The sequence below is a fragment of the Malaclemys terrapin genome, chromosome 19, assembly GCF_027887155.1.
Source record: "Malaclemys terrapin pileata isolate rMalTer1 chromosome 19, rMalTer1.hap1, whole genome shotgun sequence".
In the NCBI taxonomy this organism is placed as follows: domain Eukaryota; kingdom Metazoa; phylum Chordata; order Testudines; family Emydidae; genus Malaclemys; species Malaclemys terrapin.
Window position 1 is genome coordinate 16,136,373 of NC_071523.1, and position 24,450 is coordinate 16,160,822.

Genomic DNA, 24,450 nt, shown 5'->3' on the forward strand with positions numbered 1-24,450 from the left:
TGGACTGATTCTTTCCTGCTGGCTTACAAGGTGGCAAATAGAATAAAGGTAACTTTTGCTCCGAGGAGGGGTGTGTGCGGAAAACCTGGCATTCATTTTAATAATAAGTGCCTCGATATAATTGTTTGCATACACCTTCATGGTAGGTAGCTGTGGCAAGAACTTATGAAGGAAATACTCAAAATTCATGGTTCTAGGGAGACCCTCTTTCTATATATTGATTAAGGTATGTATTGAACTGAATAAAAAGTAATATTAAAATACGTCGGTCAGATATGCAATGTAACCAAGCTAATGTTGCTGTAGAATCCTCATGCTGAATCCTCAGCTGGAGTTACACTGATTTACGCCAACTGAGAATCTGGCTCCTTAATTTTGCGATTGTCTGATTTATGTGTGTTTTATATTCCCAAGCTGAACATTTCATTAACAGGATTTTTGGCATGGGACACACATACCATAAAGCTGGGCGTGTTAGAAATACCTAGATAAGATTTACAGTAATGTTGACTATTTCTGTCAATGTCACAAGGGTGGGAGATAAAGCAACGTACTCGTATTTTATTTTTTTTCCCCATCGTCCTGTGTAATGTCTTTGGATGTATTTTAACTTCTGTGCTGCACCCTGTATACAGTTCACATGTAGATTTCAAAGAAAAGGGCAAAGGGGAACGAGTCAGTGTTTCATTGGTTGGAATGATGCCTCAGATCTAAACAGAAATGAAAACGGTTTTAAAAGGAGCAGGAAAGTAAATGTCCTTTTGATCATAAAAAATGGGCTTGAGCATATAGGGTTGTGACTGCGGTGCCCATTAACCCCAAACATTCAGCCACGCTGGGTTGAAAGCAGTGGTTGAAACTCAAATGCTTGGGAACTGAATCCTTGTGGTTTAGGGAATGAGCCAAGCTTATGAGGAGGTTAGAGAAGAGCTTCTGCTACAAGCAGGTTAGTCCATAATTGCCCACTTTGGGGTTCTTCCATCTTTCTGTGAAGCACCTGTTACTGGCCAGTGTGGCAGACTGCACCAGCTGGGACAACTGGTAGGATCTGCTACAGGAACGCCTACATTCTTGTGCACAGCAGACTTCCCCGGCCTCCTCTTGTTGAGGCCTCCTGGGTCTTTGGAACATTGCCGGTCAAGTGTTGCTCCACCTGGAAAGGGAGTGAAACCTTCCAGTTTAGTTCACTTGTTATCAGAACATAAGAACGGCCATACTGGGTCAGACCAAAGGTCCATCTAGCCCAGTATCCTGTCTTCCGACAGTGGCCAATTCAGGAGCCCCAGAGGGAATGAACAGAGCAGCTAATCATCAAGTGATTCATTCCCTGTCGCTCATTCCCAGCTTCTGGCAAACAGAGGCTAGGGACACCATTCCGGCCCATCCTGGCTAATAACCATTGATTAGCCTATCCTCCATGAATGTATCTAGTTCTTTTTTGAACCCTGTATAGTCTTGGCCTTCACAACATCCTCTGGCAAGGAGTTCCACGGGTTGATAATGCGTTGTGTGAAGAAATACTTCCTTTTGTTTGTTTTAAACCTGCTGCCTATTAATTTCATTGGGTGCCCCTTAGTTCTTGTGTTATGAGAAGGAGTAAATAACACTTCCTTATATACTTTCGCTACAACAGTCATGATTTTATAGATCTCTATCATATTCTCCCCCACCCCCACCTTAGTTTTCTCTTTTCCAAGCTAATGTCCCAGTCTACCCGGGGATATGCCCTTAGTAGTTCTCTGCAGGAAAAGCTAGCGTATTTGGCCCCAGCTCCAGAGTTTAACTCTGGTGTTTTTGTTTTCTTAACTCATAAGAAACCCTGCTGCTCTGGGATGAATTCTTCTTGCAGCTTTTCCTTGCAACATCCCAGGCTCAAGCATACTTCAAAGGGAAGCTGCGCTCTGGCTTACGTGCTTGAGTGATTGTCTCCAAGCAGCAGGGAGATCCTGTTTGCTCAGAGCTACCGGCGCTCAGAGGGCTACTGAAGCAGGTACTCAGCTAGCATCAATCAGCCTTGCTCTATTGACTTCAGTGGAGCTACACTGCCTTCCCCCTTCATTGGAAGAAGGGGTGGGGTAAGGGGCTGCGGGAGGGAGTGTTTGTTGGCATTGGTCAGGAGAAGAAAATAGTTCTGTGGGGTATAAAAGCTGGTCCAGTTCCCACCAGCCAGGGGGAAGCGTTCAGCCTGCCCGGAAAATGCTCTGAGAACAATGTGTGGGATGGAAGGCTCCCAAGAGCAATGGTGTTTGTTCAGGGCTCCTCTTTTCCCCGTTGTACTTTCTCCTGCAGCACTGTGAGTCCCTACCATAAGCAGCTGCTGAAGCCAATGCTTCTGCATGCTCTGATGGGGGAGTGGCTGGCTGTGCTACAGCCAAAGGGGGATGGATGGCTTCCTTCCAGCACTCTGCCATGAAGGACGTTATTAAATCCCAGCCTTTAAAACCGGACTGACAGCTAACAAACATTTGCAGATGCCCTAAAAATGAGAGCCCTGCCTAACGTACTGGCCTCTGCCTGTGGGGAGCTTTCTCTCCTTCATCACCCCCAAACTGCATGATTGGGGGGAGCACTGCCTTCAAACGGACATTTCCTCCGAGGGCCAATCCAATGCAAATACAGCATCTGCTTAGGAAAACTAGAAGAGAAAATCTATAACGGGTCATCTCCTAAAGCCAGGGAGGAGAGCCTCAGGTTCAGCCGAAGATGTGAGAAGAGAATCTTCTTTATTTCAACGCACGTTGCAACAGCATTTTCTCTAGTAGTAAATATGGTACGCTGTTTGACTCTGCATGTAAGTTTATAACCCACAACCACTTGCCTGAAAAAGGCCCACCCATCCCTTTTCTGATGTCACAGGTTTTATGTACAAAGCAGACAGGACACCACTTGACTTTCATCTTTTTTTTTCAGGTCATGCATTCAGTTTCCAGTGTTGGTAGGAAGAAAATTCTGGCTTTGAGTTCTGACTTGGATTTGGAACAGACAGGACAAAATTCTGTGTTGAGTGAATGCGGCTGCTGGAGATGCACAGGTGTAAAGCCAGTGCAGACAATGGGTCACTATTGCTGGTCATTTGTGGCCATAATTGCACGTTAGGTGGTTTAGTGCAATACATAAATGTTGCATATATTGTTCTCTTTTCCAAAGAATGGTATGTTGACTGGGATTGCAAGGTGTCAAAAGGACTTAAGCACCCATATTCCATGGAAATTCAATGGGAGTAGAATATCTTAGTCCCATACAATCTTTTAAAAATCCCAGTAGTTGTCACTTGGGCTGTTTGCTGCCGCATTTCATTCATCTTTCAAGAATCAGCAAAATCCAGACCCTTGGAATATTGGCTATTCATGAGGTAGAATCTGCAATATTTTATTAATCATCCACGTTTCTCATTTATACAGAATTTCTACAAAACAGTCATCCCAAGAGGAAACAATGATCACTTGAAAGGGAAGAACAGGCTTATGAGCTAGTGAGATGAGAGAGAACCACCCCCAAACAAAGATGTAACGAGCCACATTTTCAAACACAGATGCTTAAAATTAAGCTCTGAAATCCCTATTTAGGCATCTAGATGGGTTAGAAAAAGTTGGCCCATGTGTACTATGGAGAATACGCTAACAATGATCATTTTCTCGTGCTACCAGAACACATAGGGTAAGATCCTGGCTTCACTGAAGTCATGGGAGTTTTGCCACTCACTTCATTAGGGCCAAGATTTCACCCATCTTTAAGTCAGAAAATCTTACATATGTACAGTATGAATCCCTACAGCTTAAATTCTAAGCGACAAATCCATCACCCAACCAACTGGCAATAATACCTAGGCCCTATATAGTCCTCTTTATCCACAGATTTCAAAGCACTTTACAAAGGAGGGTAAGTATCATTACCAACATTTGACAAATAATGAAACTGAGGTTCAGACAGGCACAATGACACACCGCTGCTCATACAGCCAGTCGGTGGCAGACCTGGGAAAAGAAACAAACTCTCTTGATGCCTAGTCCTGCGTTCTAGCCACGGGACTATGCAGCCTACCAGGTAAAGATGTTAACTTTCTAGTGTGGCTGTTACTGGCTCTGTGAGGCTATGGGGGTCAGGAAGTGTGGCCCAGGGTTTAGGTTTTGTGTTTTGAGGGGAGGGAGGATTTAGTGGAGGAGGGGGAGAGGTTAATGAAACCTAATACAATTGTTTGGAGTTTTAGTTCAGTTAAAGTTTTATTTTTTAAACTCCAACCTCCCAGTGATATTTACCAAACAAGCACAGCACCATTGTGCTAATGCATGAGAAGCAGAAAGTGAAACTGACAGGGATAGCTTCATGCCCCCACAGAAATCCCAAACTAAACCAGGATAAACAGTGAAAAGTAAATTTAATTTGAAACATTTCAGTTTATCTAGGGCTACTATTGGGAAAAGGGATGTGATCAGTCCCCTAACAGGGTATCTTTCTGTACTGTCCAGGGCAGATCATGCAATTGTAAATGAACAGGAATGGATTTTAACAAAGTAACCGTATTCTCAATAGTTCTGTCACTTTCCCTGTGTTCGACTGGCAGGTTAAAACAGTAACTTCCCCAGGAGAGGTAAACAATAATAGCAATTATTGATATCTCCAGTAGAGGATTAGCCAATTTGTTTGTCAGACCAAAATGAGCTAGGAGAGAGAGAGTGATAACATTCTTTATTTTCTTTGTTCGGGTCCTTTTGTGCTTGTGAAATTAGTCCCTATTCCCAGCTCCCCTCTATAACAGTTCAAAATATTTTGCCTTCAGTGTAGCAAATAGATTATCTGTGCTGGATAGCTGAAGTGCTCCAAACCAAAGCCTACTAAAGCCCCCCTGTGATTGCTAGCAATGATCACTGGTAACATTGTTTTATTAAATTCTATTCTTATTCTAAGGCCTCTGTTGGAAAATTAAAAATGCTAATTAGCAATTTATTAAAGCAGAATTAATTATATTGTTTAGGGAACAGAGATGGATTGTCCCTGGGCTGTTTGCTTGTAAACTGTGGAAATAATGGACACTGCAGGCTAAAATCTTCAAAACAAACCAACCTGCCATTGTTTGGGCTTCCAGAACTGTCTGCATTGCACCTTGGGAACATGCAGGACAGAACATCTGTAAGTAGCTGTGGGAACCCGCGCGCCTTTTGTTTGCAGCTGAACCGAGGCAGCTTGCTGCCTGTAGAATGCTCTACTCGCCAGCAGCTAATTACAGAAGGGATTAAAGAAAAAATGAAGGAAACTGTAAAAAAAAAGAGCAAGGCGTCACTCTAAAACTGCACGTTGATGGAAGCAGGTGTTGAAAAGAAAAGACACCGTAAGTGGAAAGGCTGAACAAATGCCATTATGCTATTTAGCAATGTGTCCGAGCCAATCAATGCCGTATTCTGAGTTTTTCATCATCTCCAGCTGCAGGATTTGACAAATAGGGCTGTTTCTGAGGTCCTCATTATAATCTTTCCATAGATTTGTTCCCTTAACTTTTCCCTTGCCTCAATCCTTTCCCCTCCACTTCAGTAAAAGGCTCTTTTATACTGCAAGTAAGTTGATTAGGGATAGTTCCTCATAGGGTAAAATTCCCCCTGTGCGGAAGGCCAGCATGTAGATTTTCTGCTGGCTCTTAGCACAGAGGTCAATAATAGCATTAGTGATTTAGTCAGTTATTATTTACGATAATAAGCCAACTTCAGCACTGAAGATGCACTGGAGTGGAACTAGCCCATAGGCTATTGGGTCTAAAGAATTCCCCTCTCCACCATCTTGTTTCCTCTTCATTAAGCACAGCACAGGGGCCTCCCAGAATTCACGGGTTGGAGGCTCTGATCACATCTCCTACCAGCACAGGTTAGTTAGAGCTCTTCCCATGCATTTTTGTTATTACTAGAGAGAGTGCAGGTGAGCAGGTTTCAAATGCTGTTGGAATTCCTTGGACATTGATGCCAGTTCCTGCCTATAGTTATATACAGACTGCAAGTCCTGGCTGTTCCTCAGCAACTCATTATTCTTGTGGGCTTCATAATGAAACTGGGAGTTTTTCATCTCATACCTAGAAAAGAGAAGGAGCAGTACTGGACAGGCTCTGAGAAGGGAATAATAATAAAAGCCACAGGGGGCAGGCACCACAAAAATGGTTCTTTCCCAAACATGCCTTGTCCTCTGGACTCTTCCTTCTATCCCAAATCTTCCAAGCTCTGATCTCAGCTGAGCCAGTGTGGCAGTCATGAAAAAGTAGCATTACCTTTGTATTTGTGACTCTCCGCCCAACACACAAACCTATCTGATGCCTGGACTGAAAAAAGATCTAACCGCAACCCCAAATATCTGTGTGCAGAGAATCTTGCCTCTCCAACCCCCTACCTTTCTCTCCTGGATGCCCTAAGACTTCCTGGTGTGATGCATAGGGTACTCTGTGGCATCATCCCAGCTGGTGATCAGACAGAGCCATACATGACAGTGGGTTAAAGGAAGTTCATTAAGTCTACAGGTAGCCTCAATGTGCTACAACCCTGCCTGGGGTGGGGCCCAATTTAGAAGGATGTTCTAGAACCCTCATGGGAGACAGGACACAAGTCACTAACTGACATGCAGGACCAAGTGACCCTCACTCTGAGAAACTCTTTAAGAGGCTCAATAATAAAATACCTCCCACTATCTATCCAGGTACTGATAAGGCCCTCATAGCTGAGATCCTGGAGTATTTCCCCTTACATTAAAAACAACACTACCCTCTCTCTTGCTTTACAGACACCAAGCCTGGACGTTACTCTTTGGCACACTGATTTCCTCCTCCTATGAGCCCCTCCACCCCCCCTCTATTTCTCACAGACCATAGAAGGAGATGGCTACTTCCATGACTGTTAGCATCATCAATGCTTCAGAATCACAGGTTTGTTAGCTTGTGCTCCCTCTGCTGGTTGAATAGCTGCTCCTATATTTTCAGAACCCAGGACCAATCTGCACCCACAAAATCTGTGTGCATGCACAGATCAATTTTGGCTCACAGTACTGGGCCCTGCAGAGATCAAGGTTTAAAACTTTAGTCCTGAGGCGATTGGCTTGATTTTAGATGACAGAGTGAAGTATTTTGGAAGCACTACAGTGAATTGCGAAGTTATTTCTCCACCAGACTGTATATGTAGTAGCAGCCAAGGAGTTTTAAGCTGACCTGGGTCCAAGCACCCTTTCTCATTTGGAGAAACCCAGCATGCAGCCTGGCCACTCGGGCTACCCACAAGGTTGAGGATTTTCACTTACCACTTTGGTTTTGGACCCCGAGTTCGCTCCAATTCTTGCTGCCTCTTTAGTTCTAATAACCATTCCTCCTCCACACGCAGGCGCTCCAGCCTGAGACGAGCCAGCTCCTTCTGATACGGGGACATTTCTATCAGGGACCTCCCAACAGCACCTTCTGCAAGAGTCTGCAAAAACCTGATCGATCAACAAGAACAAGCTCTTGCATTTCTATAACATCTCTTAGCTGGGGAATTCAAAGCATCTTACAAACTGTGGCCCAAAGTGACTAGTGAGTTTAGTTGCTACAATTTTTGAATGCCCAAATGGATTTTCAAAGGGCAGGTGCTCGATATTTTCTGAAAATCTGGCCCCTTTAAGGTGGCTCAAGCTGGGCATCCAAAAATCACTGGACCATTCCAGCTGCCCCTACTCCCAAACACGTGTGATCTTCCAGATAAAGGGGTAGGGGACAGTCGGCTGTTTCTGGTGAAGGGGAGTTTGAGGAAGGGAGTGCTGGAAGACTGACATCCCTACTGGGACGGAGTTAAAGGTGTGTTGTGTTCCATGCTGTTTGTTCTAGCAGTGAGGTGTGTGTCTGAGTGAAGAAGTAAAAAATGTTAGAAGCTTTAACTTTTCATTTTCAGGGTTTTGTGTAAGTCTGTTGTGTATAAAGCAAGCTTGACTCACACACACTGTAGGATTTTTATGTACTAATAAAGCTCTAAAGTACAAGACATCACGAGAGAATGACTGCCATATAACGTAGGTAATCATCCACTAACCGCTTCTCTTAAAACAATAATTAGCACCTCCAATGACATTGGGGACAGTAGGGCTGACACGCAAGGCCCACAGGCTGATGTCTGGAAGATGTCAGCTTAGCCATACTAGGCCACAAGCTTAAAAAATGCTTGACATAGGTAAGGACCAAAGAATGACCCTATGCCACAAGATTATGGGAAAAGATGTACCAATGGGTGGTATTGTGAAAAATTAACCTTAAGAGTAATTTTTGACTACAAGATACCCAATAGTCACATTGTTTTAACACGGGCCCTAACTACAGGGTGCACTATGTGCATCACTGCTAATGGGAATAAAAGGAACTACAAACAACCTATGAAAAATGGGAGACCCCAATATTCTTGGGGGACACAATACAAATAAGGAAAAAGAGGGTGGACACCTTCATCCACATGCACAGAGCGTAGGTGTAGTCAGAATCAGAGGGCTCCCAGACTGGGTAAAATGAGTTCCCTACAGGAAAATTGCATCAGGAATCATCCCTCTACTGATGATCAATTGGCAAGACATCCATCAGACCCTAAGAATATCATTAAGGATGTGAGTATGACTATATTTCTAACTTGTGCGTAGGTCTTTATAGAATGTTTATATTCATGGGTAATCATAACTGTCACTTTAATAAAACTTGTAAAACAGACTAGCCCTTGTACTTGTGAATGCCTGTGTGGTCCCTATCCTGGGTCTTTATGTGTACCTAGAGGCTCTAAATCTGAAGCAAGTAGCAGAGGTGACTTTTGCTCTTTTGAGCTTGAAATTGTAGCCAACAGAACTGAACCCAGAGTGGTGTAAGACAATGTTACTAAATTCACTTTAAATCATAGAATATCAGGGTTGGAAGGGACCTCAGGAGGTCATCTAGTCCACCCCCCTGCTCAAAGCAGGACCAAGCCCCAGACAGCTTTTTGCCCCAGATCCCTAAATGGCTCCCTTGAGGAATGAACTCACAACCCTGGGTTTAGCAGGCCAATGCTCAAACCACTGAGCTATCCCTCCCCCCACATGATAAATTGATACCTGAAAGATCAATCATTATCCACCAGTCCTGTGGGTAGAATAGACCTGCCCTGATGTTTATAAGTATCACTGATTTCATCACTTCAGGAGTAACAAAACGCCTAATGGAGTCAAAACTAGCCCTAAACATAATTAAGGCACTCAGAACGCATGCATTCTATCAGACACAAATACTTTACCCCAACCTCTCTACAGGCTACAGAGGTGATGTTACATTAAAAGCTACTGTAAAATTCTGACTTCAGGTTGGTTGGTTTGTTTTAAACTACACGCTCCTCGGACTGATCCAAAATCCATTTTAAATCAAATGGAAAGACTCCCAGTGGTTTTGGATCAAGCCCTAAGGTAACTAAAAACCAAATTACAATATAGCCTGGGAATATAATGTACTTTCTTGTGTGTGTTACACTATTTGGACAAACCAGTGTGTAACGTGGTCCAAAGTTACATCTGATAGTTATCTAGTAACATGTTCTGGACTCACACTGACAGAAGAACTCGTGGAAAGCGTGAATCTCCGCACAAGCCTTTTCTTACCGTTCATTAATCTCCTGAGCGGTTGGGGAGGATACAGCAGTGGAGGGCAGACTGTAAGGGCTCCAAGAATAGCTCAGTGTTCCCCTTGTATTCATCCTGGCTGGAGTACAGGACCTCGCAGCCAGGGCTCCTGGTTTGTATATTCTGGATCGTGATTGTCTGGTTGAAGCGGTTTTCTTTCTGCTGTACCTAGACCTGCCAAAGTGCGGTGGAGGCTGGGCACAGGCATTTGCCTTAGCAGAATTTGGTCTCCAGATGGGTCTAGGTGACTGTGAGCGAGATCTTAGCCACCGGGTTCTTTTGGGAGCCGGAGAGAATGAACGGGATCGGTTGGTCCCAGAACGATCAAGGGAGAGGGACCTTTCAGGAGAGCGATCCTGCACTGGGATTTTAGGGGGCAACAATGACCTGACTCCAATCACATGAGGAGCACCAAGCTTCACTGGGAAACACTCTGTATGTGCAAGATCCAGTGACGGCACATAGTTCCGACTTGCAATCTCACTCCCCAGGAGCCCTGGCACACGGTTGATGGGTGATGTGGAGAATGTTGGAAGGCCTAAGCTTGTTAATGCTGGATATTCTCCCAGTGGTTTGACCAAATGTCTTGGGTTCAGAAACCACTCTGACTCTGCAGATTGCTTTGGTGAATCTCCAATGTCTGCCTCTGCATAGGTCCCATTATGAACTCTTGGCCACGTAGAATTAAAGGTGCTCGAGTTGACTGTAGTGCTAGAATCTGTGGCATAATCTTGATGAGGGTCAAAACTCAGACTTGAGGCCAAGCTGTCCACCTGAACTTTAAGTTTCCGCAAACTTTCTTCTAAGTCATCAATGCTGGGACTCTCCTCTATATATGGAGACAAGCTAGTTTCTAGGTGGGAAAAAAATGCATTTATTTAGGAAATGTTATTAATTATTCTTGTAGACTGCTCTACATTATCAGTATCTATTGTTAGCACAGTGCAGAAATAACTGATCATATAGGTACTTCTGTCAAAGGATCTCACTGCACTTTACAAACTAAGCTTCACAGCCCCACAGGGATAGAAGAATTATTCTGTATGTTATAAGTATTGTGGCACACAGCTCTACCCTTAAGGGGTGGATGTTATACAATGTGTTATAAATAAGCCAGACAGGGATAAGTATTGGACATATGAGAACTGACCATAGAAAAATCTGGATGAGATGTAGTCATTTTGAGGATAACTATTGGTAGTTTGGGATTATTCTCATTTTAAAGCACAATCTCTATCATAATAATAGTAGCAGAGAATATGGCCCAATAATTTTACATCTCTTAGGGATCTGCATTCCAAAGGATCTCAAAGCACTTCATATGCTATGGGACAAATCTTGCAAACACTAACTACTGACTATAGCGTTTACTCCTGTGAGTGGGGCCATGATCTCCATGGGAGTACTTATAGTAGCAAGCACTAGGTCCAGTAGTAAGCATTTGCAGGATCAGGTCCTATACACATACAGCACCGATGAAATGTGGTCAAGTTTGAGTCTGCCCTAGAGAATCTAGGTTTGTCAGTTCTGACATTTAGAGCACTATCCACACCCCTCCTTCCTATAAAAAAACCACCACCATTCTCCTAGATGCAAAATACAGACGACACTAAGTGACTTAACACTTAATGCAATTTTTAAATCCTTTGGTAAAATATATTTGCTCTCATTTTGGATTAAAAAGATCTATATTTTGTACGTTTATGATAAATATCCTTTGAACATGAGTCTTCTATAGCTTAAATAAAGTGGTCCTTATCCTGCTCTCATTCACACTGGTTGGCTCCATTGGCTTCAAAGCACTTATTCCTGATTTACACTAACTTGAAACCTGACTAGGGCCCAGAGTCTTTTCCAAATGATAAGCTCTACTACGTAAAAAGAGAGCATCCCCTGTCAAAGCGGTGACTTTATCAAGATTATATTATATCCTACCAGTTTGTTTTTTAAATAATGAAGTTCCTTCCCAGTTGCTGTGCAGTGTCTGGCTCTTTTCTGGTCCTTTGAGGCTCAGATGGTGAGTAGTTTTCTGGGTGCTGCTAAGGAATTTGTTTGGCTTCTCTCTTTAAAGAAAAAACAAAACATTTTAGTGTTGAGTGTTTTTATTAAATTTAACAACAGGTTGTGTGTGTGTTTGTGTTACTTTTGAAACTGGTGGGAAGTGTCCACTGTAGTCTAAATATGCATTACATATGCAATACATCTGTTAGTCTTTAAGATGCCACAGGACTCTTTGTTTCTTTTTACAGATCCAGACTAACACGGCTACCCATCTGATAAATATGCATAGTAGTCTATATTCAGATGTGAACTATTTTTAACACAGGCTCTGGCAATCAGGGCTGGCTCCAGGCACCAGCTTGTCAAGCAGGTGCTTGGGGCGGCCACTCCGGAGAAGGGCAGCAGGTCCAGCTGTTCGGCGGACGGTCCCTCACTCCAGCTCGGAGTGAAGGACCTCCCGCCGAATTGCCGCCGCAGATCACGATCGCGGCTTTTTTTTTTTTTTTGGCTGCTTGGGGCGGCCAAAACCCTGGAGCCGGCCCTGCTGGCAATGGCAGCATCCGGTGGTATCTCAGCTCTGAAGTAGGTGGTTATTGTGGAAATCAAAAGACAGAAACAGACTTGAATTGCTTCCTCTCACTTATACCAATGTAAATTACTTGGAACTTCATTTAAGTCAATGGAGTTGGAATTGTGAAAAGCTGGTTATCTGAGAGCAGACTCCAGATCACTCTGAACATAGAATGTTTGTTTTCCTTCATTGTTTTAGTGTCTATACTCTATAGAATAATAAAGTAAATACTTTCACTCATTCCAAAGGCTGCTAGTGTTGATCTGTGCCATTCAATTACCATTTCTGCTGTTTTATCCAGGATACCTTTTAAAAAGTGTTGTTACAGTGCACATAAACAGGAATAGCACCTCTAGTGATACAAGCTAAAATAAATATTATGAAGACTTTCAAGCTTACAGGTATGGGCTGATCAGCAGGTGCTTTGTTAAGGATTTTTTCATTTCTCTGAAACGTTCCCTTTGGTCACTAGATATCAACTGTCTTTTCCAGTGCTGCAGGAACTGGGACTTGGGTGTTAACACATCATTGGTCTATCGGGCTGGATTGCAAACACTAGAAGGAACCCTGATCATTATTAAACTATCTTTCTCTTTACCTTATTTTTGTTGTCATAAATGAACAGAAATTCTGCAGAACTATTTATTTCTTTTTACAAGAGGTAGTCTCTATTTCACAGTGAATTAATTTTACGTTCTCCACTGTCTCTTGCTGGGAAGCGATGCTGCTTACCTGTTGCTGGAAACAATCACTGCCAGTCCATTTTCATTAATTCCTCAAAAGTGTGAATATGGTAAAGTTAAGCCTCCCATTTCTACAGCATAATGTGTGTAAGCCTCAAAAGCGAGGGTGGGAAACCTAGACTCCTAGAGTCAATGCCTGCATGCCACCGAGCTGCTGTGTGATCTTGGCCAAATCACCTTTCCTCTCTGCACTAGCTTCATCATCTGTACCTAGGACTTGTACTTTCCTACCTCATGCTGATGGGTGTGAACTCATTACTGTGGGCCGAGCACCTTGGTTGAAAGGAGCTAGAGAAGGGCAAAGTATTATAATAAAGTAGGCATGCCCTGGGCCTCCTACCATGCACATTTCAATGGGGGTTCATATCCCCAACCCTCTGGGGGTCATTCCATTGGGGCCACTACCCCCTTGCCTCCTGGAAGTGCTCCCCTGGAGTTCATGCCCCCTTCCTTGGGGAGGTCCATATTACCCCCTCGGGGGTGGGTAACACTTAGGCAGGGGCACTCCCCTGGGGTTCCTCCCCCAACCCCCAGGGGATCACCCCTTGGGGGTTCCTACCTGCTCCTGCGGGGTGGGTTACACTTCCCCCCGGGTTCCTTTTTCCCACTGCCCCCGCAGGGTTCACATCCCTGGGGTTCCTTCCCCCCTCCCCCAGGGGATCACTCCCTGGTGCTTCCTACCGCCCTTCCCCCATGCGGGAGTCACTCCGCCCTTCCTGCCCTCTCGCCCCCGGGCCCGTACCTGATCCGGGCTCCTTGGCCCCGCACCCCCAGCGCTTGCTCCGCCATGTCCGGAACCGGCGGCTTCCCCTCCTTAGCGACGCCCGCAACACTCTCGTTGCTAGGCGGAAGCGACGCCCTGTTTCCTTTCCGTCTGTCCCTTCTCACCTCCCATCCTGACCTCGAAGTCCCGCCCCCTCAGAGGTCTCGATAACCAATCGAAGTACTCTTCCAAGCTGGCTCCGAGCGTCACACTCCAGAATCGAACCAATCGGAAGTAGGGAAAGAGATCACGTGCCCGAGGGCCTGCCTCTCTGAGGGCCGTGTTGAAGTCATTCCCGGCGTCACCAATCAGAACTCCCGAGAAGTTTCACGTGCTGGTGATGCCCCGCTGGTCTGCTCCAATGGGCGCCAAGAGGGCGGTGCCGCGCCTGCGCGGTGGAAGCGGCGGCTAGTCCGCGTGTGGCTGGCTCCCGGCGGCGGCGCGGGTTCCATGTCGTGGTTGTTCGGCCTGAACGGGCGGTCTCCCCCCGTGGCGGGGGACGGGGGCACGGGCGGGGCGGGCATGGCTCTGCCGCCCTCCGTTGGCGGCCCCGCAGCGGGGGACGGAGCCGGGGACCGGCACACGCCCAAGGACAAATGGAGCAACTTTGACCCCACCGGGCTGGAGCGGGCGGCCAAGGCGGCCCGGGAGCTGGAGGCCTCCCGTGAGTGGGGGGGCCTGGGGGCTGCTCGGGATTGAGGGAGGCCCGGAGCCGCGGGGGCGGGGGCTGAGCCGTTGCTTGGGCAAGTGCCACAAAGCAAGGCCGGCGGCGCCATGGCTGGGGGCTGATGACTGGGCCCGTGGGGGCTGCACGGCAGACCCGTGGGGGAGGGGACGAGGCTGGGGGATCCCGGACAGCGGGGGAGGGGGTTGCTGGTGACAGGTGCAGCGTGGAGCTGAATTTACTCTAAGCGCCTTTGCCCTCACCCCAGTGCCCAGGTTAGTCCTGCATTAAAACTGTCCCGATGGCACGACACCCATCACTCACTACCGGGTTGTGCTGGCGGACACCGCCTAAAATCGCAGCTCCGGGGACCCTGAGTCCGGCTCCGGAACAGGTACTGCACAGGCAGCTTTGTGAGGTTGCTCCCTTAATGTGCCTCTTCCTTACTTTGGAGAGACTTCTGTGAAGTGAAAGGAGTTTTGTCTCCGTGACTGTCAATGCTTCATGCTCCTGCAGAGACTGGTGGGGTTAATGATAGTTCTGTTGATGGAAGCTGTTTTATTAAAAGCTGGGCTGAGCCCCCCACCAAATGAATTCACACAGGCTAACCAGCTGCCATTAGCTACTAATAACCTTGTGCGACCTCTGACCTGCATCAGGTTCCAGATCTATGTCCTAGAAGTGACACTCTATATCCTGTGAGCAGGCCCCCGTTTTCATTCATGTATTTGGTTCAGCACCTCATTATGATAAAGTGTAAATTAACAAATTATAAGGCACACACTTTTGAGCCCTGAAATATTCCTTTTTGAGGAATAAAATAGCCCTGAAATGTTTTTGATCTTCCTTACTGTAAGAATTGGGAGCATTTGAGGGTGATGAAGGTTCCTGGCCAGAAGTGCGGGGGCTCAACAAATTTTTGGAACATAACACACAAAACACCTTTCTCTAATGCCTTCAACACTGGGTAGTTTCTTTAAACATAGGGGAAATAGTTGGGGTTGGCAGCTGCTTTCAGACAGCTCTTGCGCATGGTTACATCAGGCAATCAATTGCTCAATGCCCTTTTGACTTGTGGTCATAGTATGATTAATGTGTTTAAAATGCCTAGACACTGAAAGTTTTATGGATAGAAGACTTCAGTTTCTAGAGCTGTGAGTGTGACATCTTTCACCAGCACCAAGTTTGCTTAGAAAAATAGGATCTAATACTACAGAAACAAGTCCTTAAACAACCTTATTAATTTCAGGCCATGCAAAAGATGCTCTTAATCTTGCTCAGCTGCAGGAACAGACATTGCAAATGGAGCAGCAGTCCAAAATTAAGGTATGTTAAACTTCAGGATCAAATTCATGCCTACTGCATCTCTGCTGCCTTCATTGGATAGATTTTGGTCCTCATTGTCTAGCAATCTGCCTAGGATATTTTGATTGCTTCTTGCACAGAGGAGTTCACTTTTAGTTCACTGCCTTTCCCTGCATTTTCATTACTTCATATCATTTATAAAAAAGAGAGTCTGGAAAGCAGCATTGCAGCTGGACTAACTTCTGCTCTTTTACAGGGTTTATGTCCGTGCTAAGAACTTACGGTATTTTGTGGTTAGTATTGGTATTGTAGCTCCCAGAATATCACTTTAGTCAGAATGGCAATACATTTGTTTATTTTCCCAGTACCTCATTTGTGGTATCTGAGGCTCTAATATAGCATGGTATGTGTACGTGGCACTTTGCAAAGCACAAAATCAGATATGATCCCTGGTCTTAAGAACTTCATTACCCCACTGAGGAACCGAAACCTATTAGAAAACTATTTTGAAGAATATGCTCTAGAGAAGTCCTAGCCAAACACCAGATTGATTTTGTGTTAAGCTGATGGATGCTGACCCATTTCTCATAGGAATATGAGGCAGCCATTGAACAGCTGAAGAATGAACACGTCCGGGTACAAGGAGATGAGAAAAGAAAGACACTAAGTGAAGAAACCAGACAGCATCAAGCGGTAAGACACGATCGCTGGCTGGAATGGGAAACACACCATGATAGGCTTATTCAGTTACACCAGCTATTCTCCACCTGGGGGTTGCTATCCCTAAGGAGAGGACATCCCCCAGTTGAATCCGCCTCATTCCCCAGCTCTGGTGTTCCGTTGACGCTGGTTTTCATAGCTGCTTGTAACAGACCCTCAGACACCCTAAAGAATCCAGTAAATTGGACCAGTTCCTTGGCTCTGCCTTTGAATTGTCTTTAAGTGCTGCAGGGAATTGGTGTAAAACATTCTGGGGTGCATCCTTGCTTGCAGGTATAAGTCATGGTTTGAAAAGAATTGAAAACTACTGGCGTACACAGCATGTCTGTTGGCTGGACAATGAAATTCACCCCAAATTACTTGGAGTGCAATCTCAGGTTGCCTCTAATTTTCCCTGTTTCTCTTAAGGCTTCTGGAATCTAACCCTTTGGAAAGAGATCTCAGGAAATTACCGTCTTAACCCAGAATTTGACAAACTGATTTTTCTTCTTATGGGCTGGCTTTTGAGCAGCTTTTTGATGGGGTGTACCAATGGATTCTAACAGCTCTTGGGACGGTGATGCTAAAACTGGGGAAATGCAGTTCAGTTTTCATTCTGATTGCTGACAAACTGATGTTTAAGGTTCAACATCCTTGCCATTTGTCATTAGCCCTAATTTTTCCATGTATCAGCCCCCTCTGCCCTACATCTTCAGCCAGCAGAGCTCTTCTAGGACTGATTGTCTAACACAGGGGTTCTCAAACTGGGGGTCAGGACCCCTCAGGGGGTTGTGAGGTTATTACATGGGTGGGGGGTCGTGAGCGGTCAGCCTCCACCCAAACTCCGCTTTTCCTCCAGCATTTATAATGGTGTTAAATATATAAAAAAGTGTTTTAAATGTATAAGGGGGGGTCACACTCAGGGGCTTGCTGGGTCACCAATACAAAAGTATGAGAACCCCTTGTCTAACACGTTGACAGTGTTATGTTTCAAAGCCTGATCTCTTTTGCTCCATATACTCCAGTCTTGTTGCTGATTAGAGCAGGGTTTTTCTTGTGTACTTAATGTTCATGCATTTCCTCTTTTTTCTTTTTGAAGAGGGCCCAGTATCAGGACAACCTGGCAAGGCAGCGCTATGAAGCGCAGCTGCGGCAGCAGGTAAGATGTTCCATCTTCTAAAACAGCTGAGAGCCTAGCCAATCTGTGTTAACTTCACTAGGAGCAATGATGCTAAATTATGCTCCACCCTCATGCCCCAGTGACTGATGCTATGCACCGCGGTGATGGGAGGGCTTAGATTTTTGCACAGCCTCAGGGTTTCTGCATTCCAAGCTTAGCAGGTCTGTGTGTGATGCAAAAGCAACTGACCGCAAATAGGACAAAGAAACAAGAAGTAGCTTGGGAGAACATGAGATCCTGAATTTGAGTCTTTGGGTTTTTGGAAGAAGAACCTACTTAAGAATTAAGTATTGTTTTTTTTCAGAGCATTTGCAATGTTGAGGTCTGCATGTGATTGCAGTTTTCACCCACACTAGCTGTTTTAAGATCACCAAACAGTTTTCCATCTTCCTGTTTTGCCTTTTCTCCCAAACGAATTCATCTTCTGATGCGATCTCTTCTTCTTAGCAACTCCTTAATGAAGAGAACTTGAGGAAGCAGGAGGAATCCGTGCAGAAGCAGGAAGCGATGAAGCGAGGTAAGGGAGTCGTTCCGTTTCCCCTTTTGGTTGGGGATTAAGTGGCTATTCAGAGCAACCTCTGAACTGTATTTGGAGTGCTAGTACATACCGGCTGGCTCATCATGCAGGATCTGCAAGCAGCAGCTAAATCACAGCTGGTTTTAGGGTTCGTCTACACCAGGGGTGGGCAAACTTTTTGGCCCGAGGGCCACATCTGGGTATGGAAATTGTATGGCAGGCTATGAATGCTCACAAAATTAGGGGTTAGGGTGTGGGGCTAGAAATGAGGAGTTCAGAGTGTGGGCGGGTGCTGCAGGCTGGGACCGACAGGTTCGAAGGGCAGAAGAGGGATCAGGGCTGGGGCAGGGGGTTGGGGAGGAGGGGGTCAGGGGTGCAGGCTCCGGGCGGCACTTACCTAAAGTAGCTCCCAGAAGCAGCAGCATGTCCCTCTTCCGGCTCCTACTTAAGAGACACAGCCAGGTGGCTCTGCACGCTGCCCTGTCCCAGGCACCGCCCCTGCAGCTCCCACTGGCTGCGGTTCCCGGCCAATGGGAGCTGCGGGGGCAGTGTGCGGAGCCCCCTGACTGCCTTTATGCGTAGGAGCCAGAGAGAGGACATGCAGCTGCTTCCAGGAGCTGTGTGGAGTGGGGCAAGCCCTGGACCCGCTCCCTGGCAGGAGCTTGAGGGCCGGATTAAAACGTTTGTAGGGCCAGATGCGGCCCCCAGGCTGTAGTTTGTCCACCCCTGGTCTACATGAACGTTTAGTTCACAGCAAGCCGGGATGTGAATCTACCCTCACTAGCCTGCTGCGAATGAACTGTCCTTGTGGACCCTGCTGACACACGTTAACAGTTCCGTAGTACACTTTGATCTGCTCCTGTTTCAAAGCGGAGTAGATCAAAGTGCACTAGGGAACTGTTAAGGCATGTTGGCAGTGCAGGGTAGATTTGAACCCCAGCTTACTGAGAACTGTGTACTCTTGTAGACCTCTTGGAGTTGCTGGTGCCTGTAGTTCATTTCTGGGAAAGGCTAAACTTCTATAGAGAGCCTTTGTTTAAATAAAAGCGCTCAAGTGTGGCCTCCAGTGGCTGAACACTGCAATACACCAACCCTTCGTGGTCTAGTAAAAATAGGTAATGCAGCACTCCTACATTCCTGCCCTCCGGATTTAATCAGGAACCATTGGAATCAATCTGGTGTTGGGCTAGGACTTCTCTAGAGCATTAACATGTGAAATCCAGTGTTGATTTTAAGTATCTTGTTAGCCTGTCCTGTTTGTGACCTGGCTTTTTCTATAGGCATGTAGAAATTCGAAGTGGAAAAGATCTGTAAAGTCATCCAGTTTCCTTTGCTGCAGTCCAGCACAGCACTGTCCCCTCTAATGCATCCTCTAGCGTTTGTCTCTAATTTTAAATATCTCAAATGCTGTGCTTTGTTGGGAGATTGTTCAATAGTTCGGCTTGGCAGGATTTGATTTAAATTGATAACTGTTGGCATATACATTTCAGCTGACACGCTGAAATCGACGAAAAACTATCAGTTGGTGACAGTTGTTGGGAGTGCTGTCTCCCCCTGGCGCCTGCAGGGATTGGATATCAGTGGCCCTGCAGCAGGTCAGAGATCCCTCTGCAGCACCGCTGGTGCTGGCTGAGTCCTCACTCCCATGACAGCAGAGGGCTCCCAGCTGGGGACAGAGCCATTCAGCACCATGGCGGCCTCCCCCATGGCCAGGGCTTGTTGTCCTCAGAGTCCTGACTGGGGTCTCTGCTCCACCCTCCCAGGACCACAGCCTTCCTGCACCTTGCGCCTGGGTGTCTTGGGCTCCTCTACTGTGCGTGGAGCCTCTGCAGCCTCGCTGTCAGCACGGCCCTAAAAACCCCTCAACCTTACCCCCCCCCTTAATTTCCGGCAGCTGGAAAAATAAAAATAGTTATAAATTTATTATTAAAAATAAAAATGGAGTTCTGCCAACCTTGTCCATAGTCTTGTAGATTTCCCTCTTGGGGGAATGTTTTATACTCCGCCTACGTTGACCTTTCACTTTCATCCCATTGCCCGAGTTGCTCATCCTCGGCGTGTTCATTCTTAGGTTTGTGAAATGTTAACAAGTCCCCCTTGGCATTGCTCAGCCAATCTCGACCAGTCTCTATTCCGTTTTCTTATTCTTTTCTCTGATGTCACACTCACCCTGATTATTTTTGTTGCTCTTCTCTGAACAAATGTATTCAGTGTATTCTCTTGGTAACATGTTCCCAGAACGGAATGATGATTCTTGGTGCAGTCCTGTTTAAATATTTTAGAGATGACCACCTCCTCGTTCTTAGAGGGAAGACTCCTAGACTTAGCTTTCATGCTGTTGCATTGATTTGCTTCCTTTTGTTGGGCAGGCTGATCACCACTGAAAACTGTTGTCAGGTCACACACATCTGACATGTAGCAAAGCTGATAGTATTTATCCCTCTCCCAAAAGCTGGGTTTTGGGATAAAGCCCAGAGTAAAATCCCACCCCCTTGTTTCTTTTAAAGCCACTGTGGAGCGGGAGATGGAGTTGCGGCACAAGAATGAGATGCTGCGTATCGAAGCAGAGGTGCGAGCCCGCGCAAAGGCTGAGCGTGAGAACGCAGACCTCATTCGGGAGCAGATCCGCCTGAAAGCTGCTGAGCATCGCCAGACAGTGTTAGATTCCCTCAAGTACGTGCAAACCAGCTGAGGGGAGTTGGTCACCTTGCTACTGCCTCAAACTACCCCCATCAAACAGGGGCTGTGTAGAAAACCTTGTTGTTGGGGGATTTTTTGTTTGTTTTTGGAGGGAGGGCGGGGGGGGGAGGTTGCACAAGTTTGAAGGAAAAGAGAGTTATTGCTGGTGTTCCTTTATTCCCTGCCCCAGAGTAGCGTATTTAAAAAGAGCTGTTTCCTTATCTCCAGGTGTGATTAGGGTGGATAGTGTAGTGGAAAGGAGAACTATTGTGTGTAGTGGTTAGAGCCATGTATTGGGTGCCAGGATGCTTGCATTCTAGTCTGAGTTCTCTAACAGACTGCATGACCATAACCTGATCATTTTGGGGTGAAATCCTGGCTCTGTGAAAATCTTCGGTAACACTCTCATTGGCTCCAGTGAAAAGAGGTTTCACCCTTAATCTCTGAGACCATTTCCCCACCTACAAAACAAACGTAAAATTTACCTACCTCACAAGGGTGTTGTCCGCTTTAATTCATTGATTTTTATGAAGTGCTTTGAATGAATGAATGAATGAATGAATGAATGAAGTGAGTAAAAAATAAACATATTAGCTTTGGTCCAGAAGCTCTTCTGGATTTAACCCCAGATACACCAGACGATTACAAATATATTTGCCCTGTATGTTCGGTTTCCTGTGTGAACTCTGTTAGTTTTGACTGGTTCTGAAGAAAGTCATCAAGGAAACTGGAGTAATCTTGTAAGCTGCTTGCAATTCTGTCCTTAAAACTTAAAATTCTTCCCCCTTTCCTGCCATATACTCCAATGACTCTCCTTACACTGCTGCTCTCTTTCCGCAGGACAGCGGGTACGTTGTTTGGAGAAGGATTTCGTGCCTTTGTAACAGACTGGGATAAAGTTACAGCCACGGTAAGCTGTGGACGTATCTTTTGGAAAATAGGCAACAGTTATTTACAAATCTGACTTTGTATTTTTTCTCCTTGTCCCTGGTAATGTTAAAAATTCTGGGTTAGAAACTAAGAGCTGACTTTCCGAGATAGACGCCATCAACTTAAAACCATATTTCTGTCTGCAAGTCTGCCTCCAATTAACATGCAAGGTTATAATTATTACAAGAGTAGACAAAAATGAAAACTTTTCCCATTTACTTTGTACATGTTACAGCACTTGATGTACTGTCATTTTCACTTTTCTCCAGTATTCAATTTCCCCTGCCTGTTGGTTTAGTGGGTCTTTCATCCAGCAACAGCAGAGAGGAGAAATTATTTTAAAAATGAGACTATTGTCTTTAAACCAAGAAGCTGACAGAGTCACAAGGACAAGTAGAGCATCTGATATTACTAACTCACTTTCTGAAATTGACTAGATTACAAAGTGACCTTTTTTGTTAGAAAAACAACAAGGAGTCTGGTGGCACCTTAAAGACTAACAGATTTATTTGGGCATAAGCTTTCGTGGGTAAAAACCTCACTTCTTCGGATGCATAGAGTGAAAGTTACAGATGCAGGCATTATATACTGACATGGAGAGCAGGGAGTTACTTCACAAGTGGAGAACCAGTGTTGACAGGGCCAATTCAATCAGGGTGGATGTAGTCCACTCCCAATAATGGATGAGGAGGTGTCAATTCCAGGAGAGGACTGTTAGTCTTTAAGGTGCCACCAGATTCCTTGTTGTTTTTGTAGTTACAGACTACACGGCTACCCCCTGATACTTGACACCTTTTTTTTAGCTTTTTCATCAGTAGTAGACACTGACAGTTCCATCTTTCAGTAAAAACGCAACCCTCACTTTATTCTCTTGCAATGGAATCACAGATATCTCTACTTATTTTACTCCCCTTTTGTTTGGTAGAACATTGCAGTTCATTTAATAGTGTTGATTAAGAACTCCAGTGCATTCTTCCTGTTCTGTTCTCATCTTTGGGAAAGAGAACAGCCTGTCTTGGTGTCTTGTCAGTGGCCCTGTAATAAAATTGGAAGTGACTCTTCAAGGTGGGATGGAAAGAGTATCTTGAATACATTAAGGTGTAGCTGCAAATAGGGGGATCAAGTTAAGCTTATGCCCTCTTTACTCTAGGCTGGACAACAAAGATCCCAAAGGGTTTTTTGGCTTGTTTTTTAATGTTCAAAATATAGGCCGGGGTCTAGCCTGGAAAACTAAGATGACAGAGGGAAAAACTGCCCTTTTCTGGTTGTCAGTGACTTGAATGACAGGGCTTCCTCCTCTTCCCTTGGGAAACTGCTCCTTTTCCAACAAGATCTGTGTTCAGAATCATTCCGATTCACCCTAAACTTTTCCTTCATTTTCTTCCCCTTCATTGAGGTTCATACAGCACTTTGGAGGGGTAGTCAGCATATATATGCCAAGCATTGATCACTAGAGGCGCACTGGGTCTTGCCATTTGAGCTGTGGATGAGAGTCATGAGAAGCTTTCCGGGCAATTAAGCAGTTTCTTAGGAAGGGTTTCTTTTCTGTGCATTGTACAGTACAAATACAAATTATGCTGTTAAACACCTGCTAACGGCTAATCTTCCTCTCTTCTCCTCCTTATCGTGGCTCCATTATTTTTGCTACCAACCTCCTCTTACGAAAAAATACATACTAATTTTTGCACTGCCCTACTGCCTGCTTCTCACCTCTGCCTGTTGGTTTTATAAAACCAGGTGCAGTGGGAAACTGAATAGTGGTCTAATTCAAAAACGTATGTTAGTCTTTGGATCAGGACCCACAGACACAGTCTAACACTCACTGGAGAATACTATGGGAAGCCTTGCCTTTTACAATTGAGGGGTTTTTTGGCTTTTCCGTCACAATGTATTTTTGGTTCTGAAAAACAAACTCTTCTATTAAACCAAGCTGTATATCCAGCAAGACTCTGAACTATCACGCAGTACATGCACCATGCAGGCACCAAAGGAAATCAGTAAAAACTCCGCGCTCTGAGATTAGTGAGACTACTAGGGCTTCCACCTGTTTGCATTCTTGTACCTTATGTGTACATTTGGTATCTAGCAATCCAGGCTCTGAGCAAGAGCTTGAGGATAGAATTTAGACGGTGAAGTGTGCAGCCAGGTTTTGGTGGCTTTCTGAACAGATTTGGATAATCAGCGTTTCGTGGTTACAGCGCCTTGATTGTATGTGAACATGTTGCTCTCATCTTGAACAGGTCACTGGGGCAGAAGAAAGTTCTGATATTAGGCTGCAAATACCCACTTTGATTTGCAAAAGGCGAATCAGAAAAACTTAACAAAAGAGACATTTGTTTTTTATTTTCCCGGTCTAGTCTGCTGGCAGCAAAGTGGCTATTGAACGTGTTACTTCAGTTCCTACCGTACATAGGCTTAGTTATGTATTTATTTGTACCACTAGGTGGCATTACTGACAATGGTCGAGAACCACCGAAATGCAGTAATGTTTACTCAGAAGTAGCTTTATGACAGCAGTGCTGTTGGTGGAACAATGCTGAAGTGTCACGGCTTCCATTATAGTGCAGTCTATTTGCAGAGACTTCATTATTTGGCTGTTGGGAGGAGAAAAGCACTAGGTTTAAAATTGTTAATGAACTCTCAGCCAGGGGGCGAACTTTTTTCTTTAAATCTTTGCCCTTGGATTTAACCGTTTCAGAGGTTTGTGCTTTAAATCAAATGACTTTCACTTTAAACATTTAATTTTAAAAATCAAAGGAACACTTGAGGCTTTAGTT

The 24,450-nt window shown here is 45.2% G+C and overlaps 2 protein-coding genes and 1 long non-coding RNA gene across 4 annotated transcripts in view; 2 read left to right on the plus strand and 1 right to left on the minus strand.

The window, feature by feature from the left end:
* Positions 1-71: 71 nt before the first annotated feature.
* Positions 72-13,792, minus strand: LOC128826158 (uncharacterized). 2 transcript variants are annotated; one of them, XM_054009297.1, is made up of 5 exons: positions 13,679-13,792; positions 11,557-11,684; positions 9,601-10,474; positions 7,264-7,437; positions 72-1,153 (listed from the first exon to the last, which is right to left on the minus strand). In XM_054009297.1, exons 1-5 carry the CDS (start codon positions 13,723-13,725, stop codon positions 1,138-1,140), a joined length of 1,239 nt encoding a protein of 412 aa, XP_053865272.1. In that variant the 5' UTR covers positions 13,726-13,792; the 3' UTR covers positions 72-1,137. The 2 variants fall into 2 exon arrangements, with proteins under 2 accessions (XP_053865272.1, XP_053865271.1); XM_054009296.1 differs by lacking the exon at positions 72-1,153 and adding an exon at positions 5,890-6,055.
* LOC128826159 (uncharacterized) lies at positions 6,047-8,686 on the plus strand. Its single transcript, XR_008442804.1, has 2 exons — positions 6,047-6,895; positions 7,344-8,686. It is a non-coding gene; the product is annotated as an uncharacterized LOC128826159 (long non-coding RNA).
* Positions 13,793-14,115: 323 nt separating the features above from the next.
* LOC128826156 (ATPase family AAA domain-containing protein 3-like) overlaps positions 14,116-24,450 on the plus strand; it is a 65,876-nt gene continuing 55,541 nt past the window's right edge. The window contains exons 1-7 of the mRNA XM_054009294.1: positions 14,116-14,363; positions 15,613-15,689; positions 16,260-16,361; positions 17,467-17,526; positions 17,995-18,064; positions 20,572-20,737; positions 21,584-21,653. Coding sequence (XP_053865269.1) covers positions 14,150-14,363; positions 15,613-15,689; positions 16,260-16,361; positions 17,467-17,526; positions 17,995-18,064; positions 20,572-20,737; positions 21,584-21,653 — 759 coding nt within the window. The 5' untranslated portion in view covers positions 14,116-14,149. The remainder of the gene's footprint in view (positions 14,364-15,612; positions 15,690-16,259; positions 16,362-17,466; positions 17,527-17,994; positions 18,065-20,571; positions 20,738-21,583; positions 21,654-24,450) is intronic.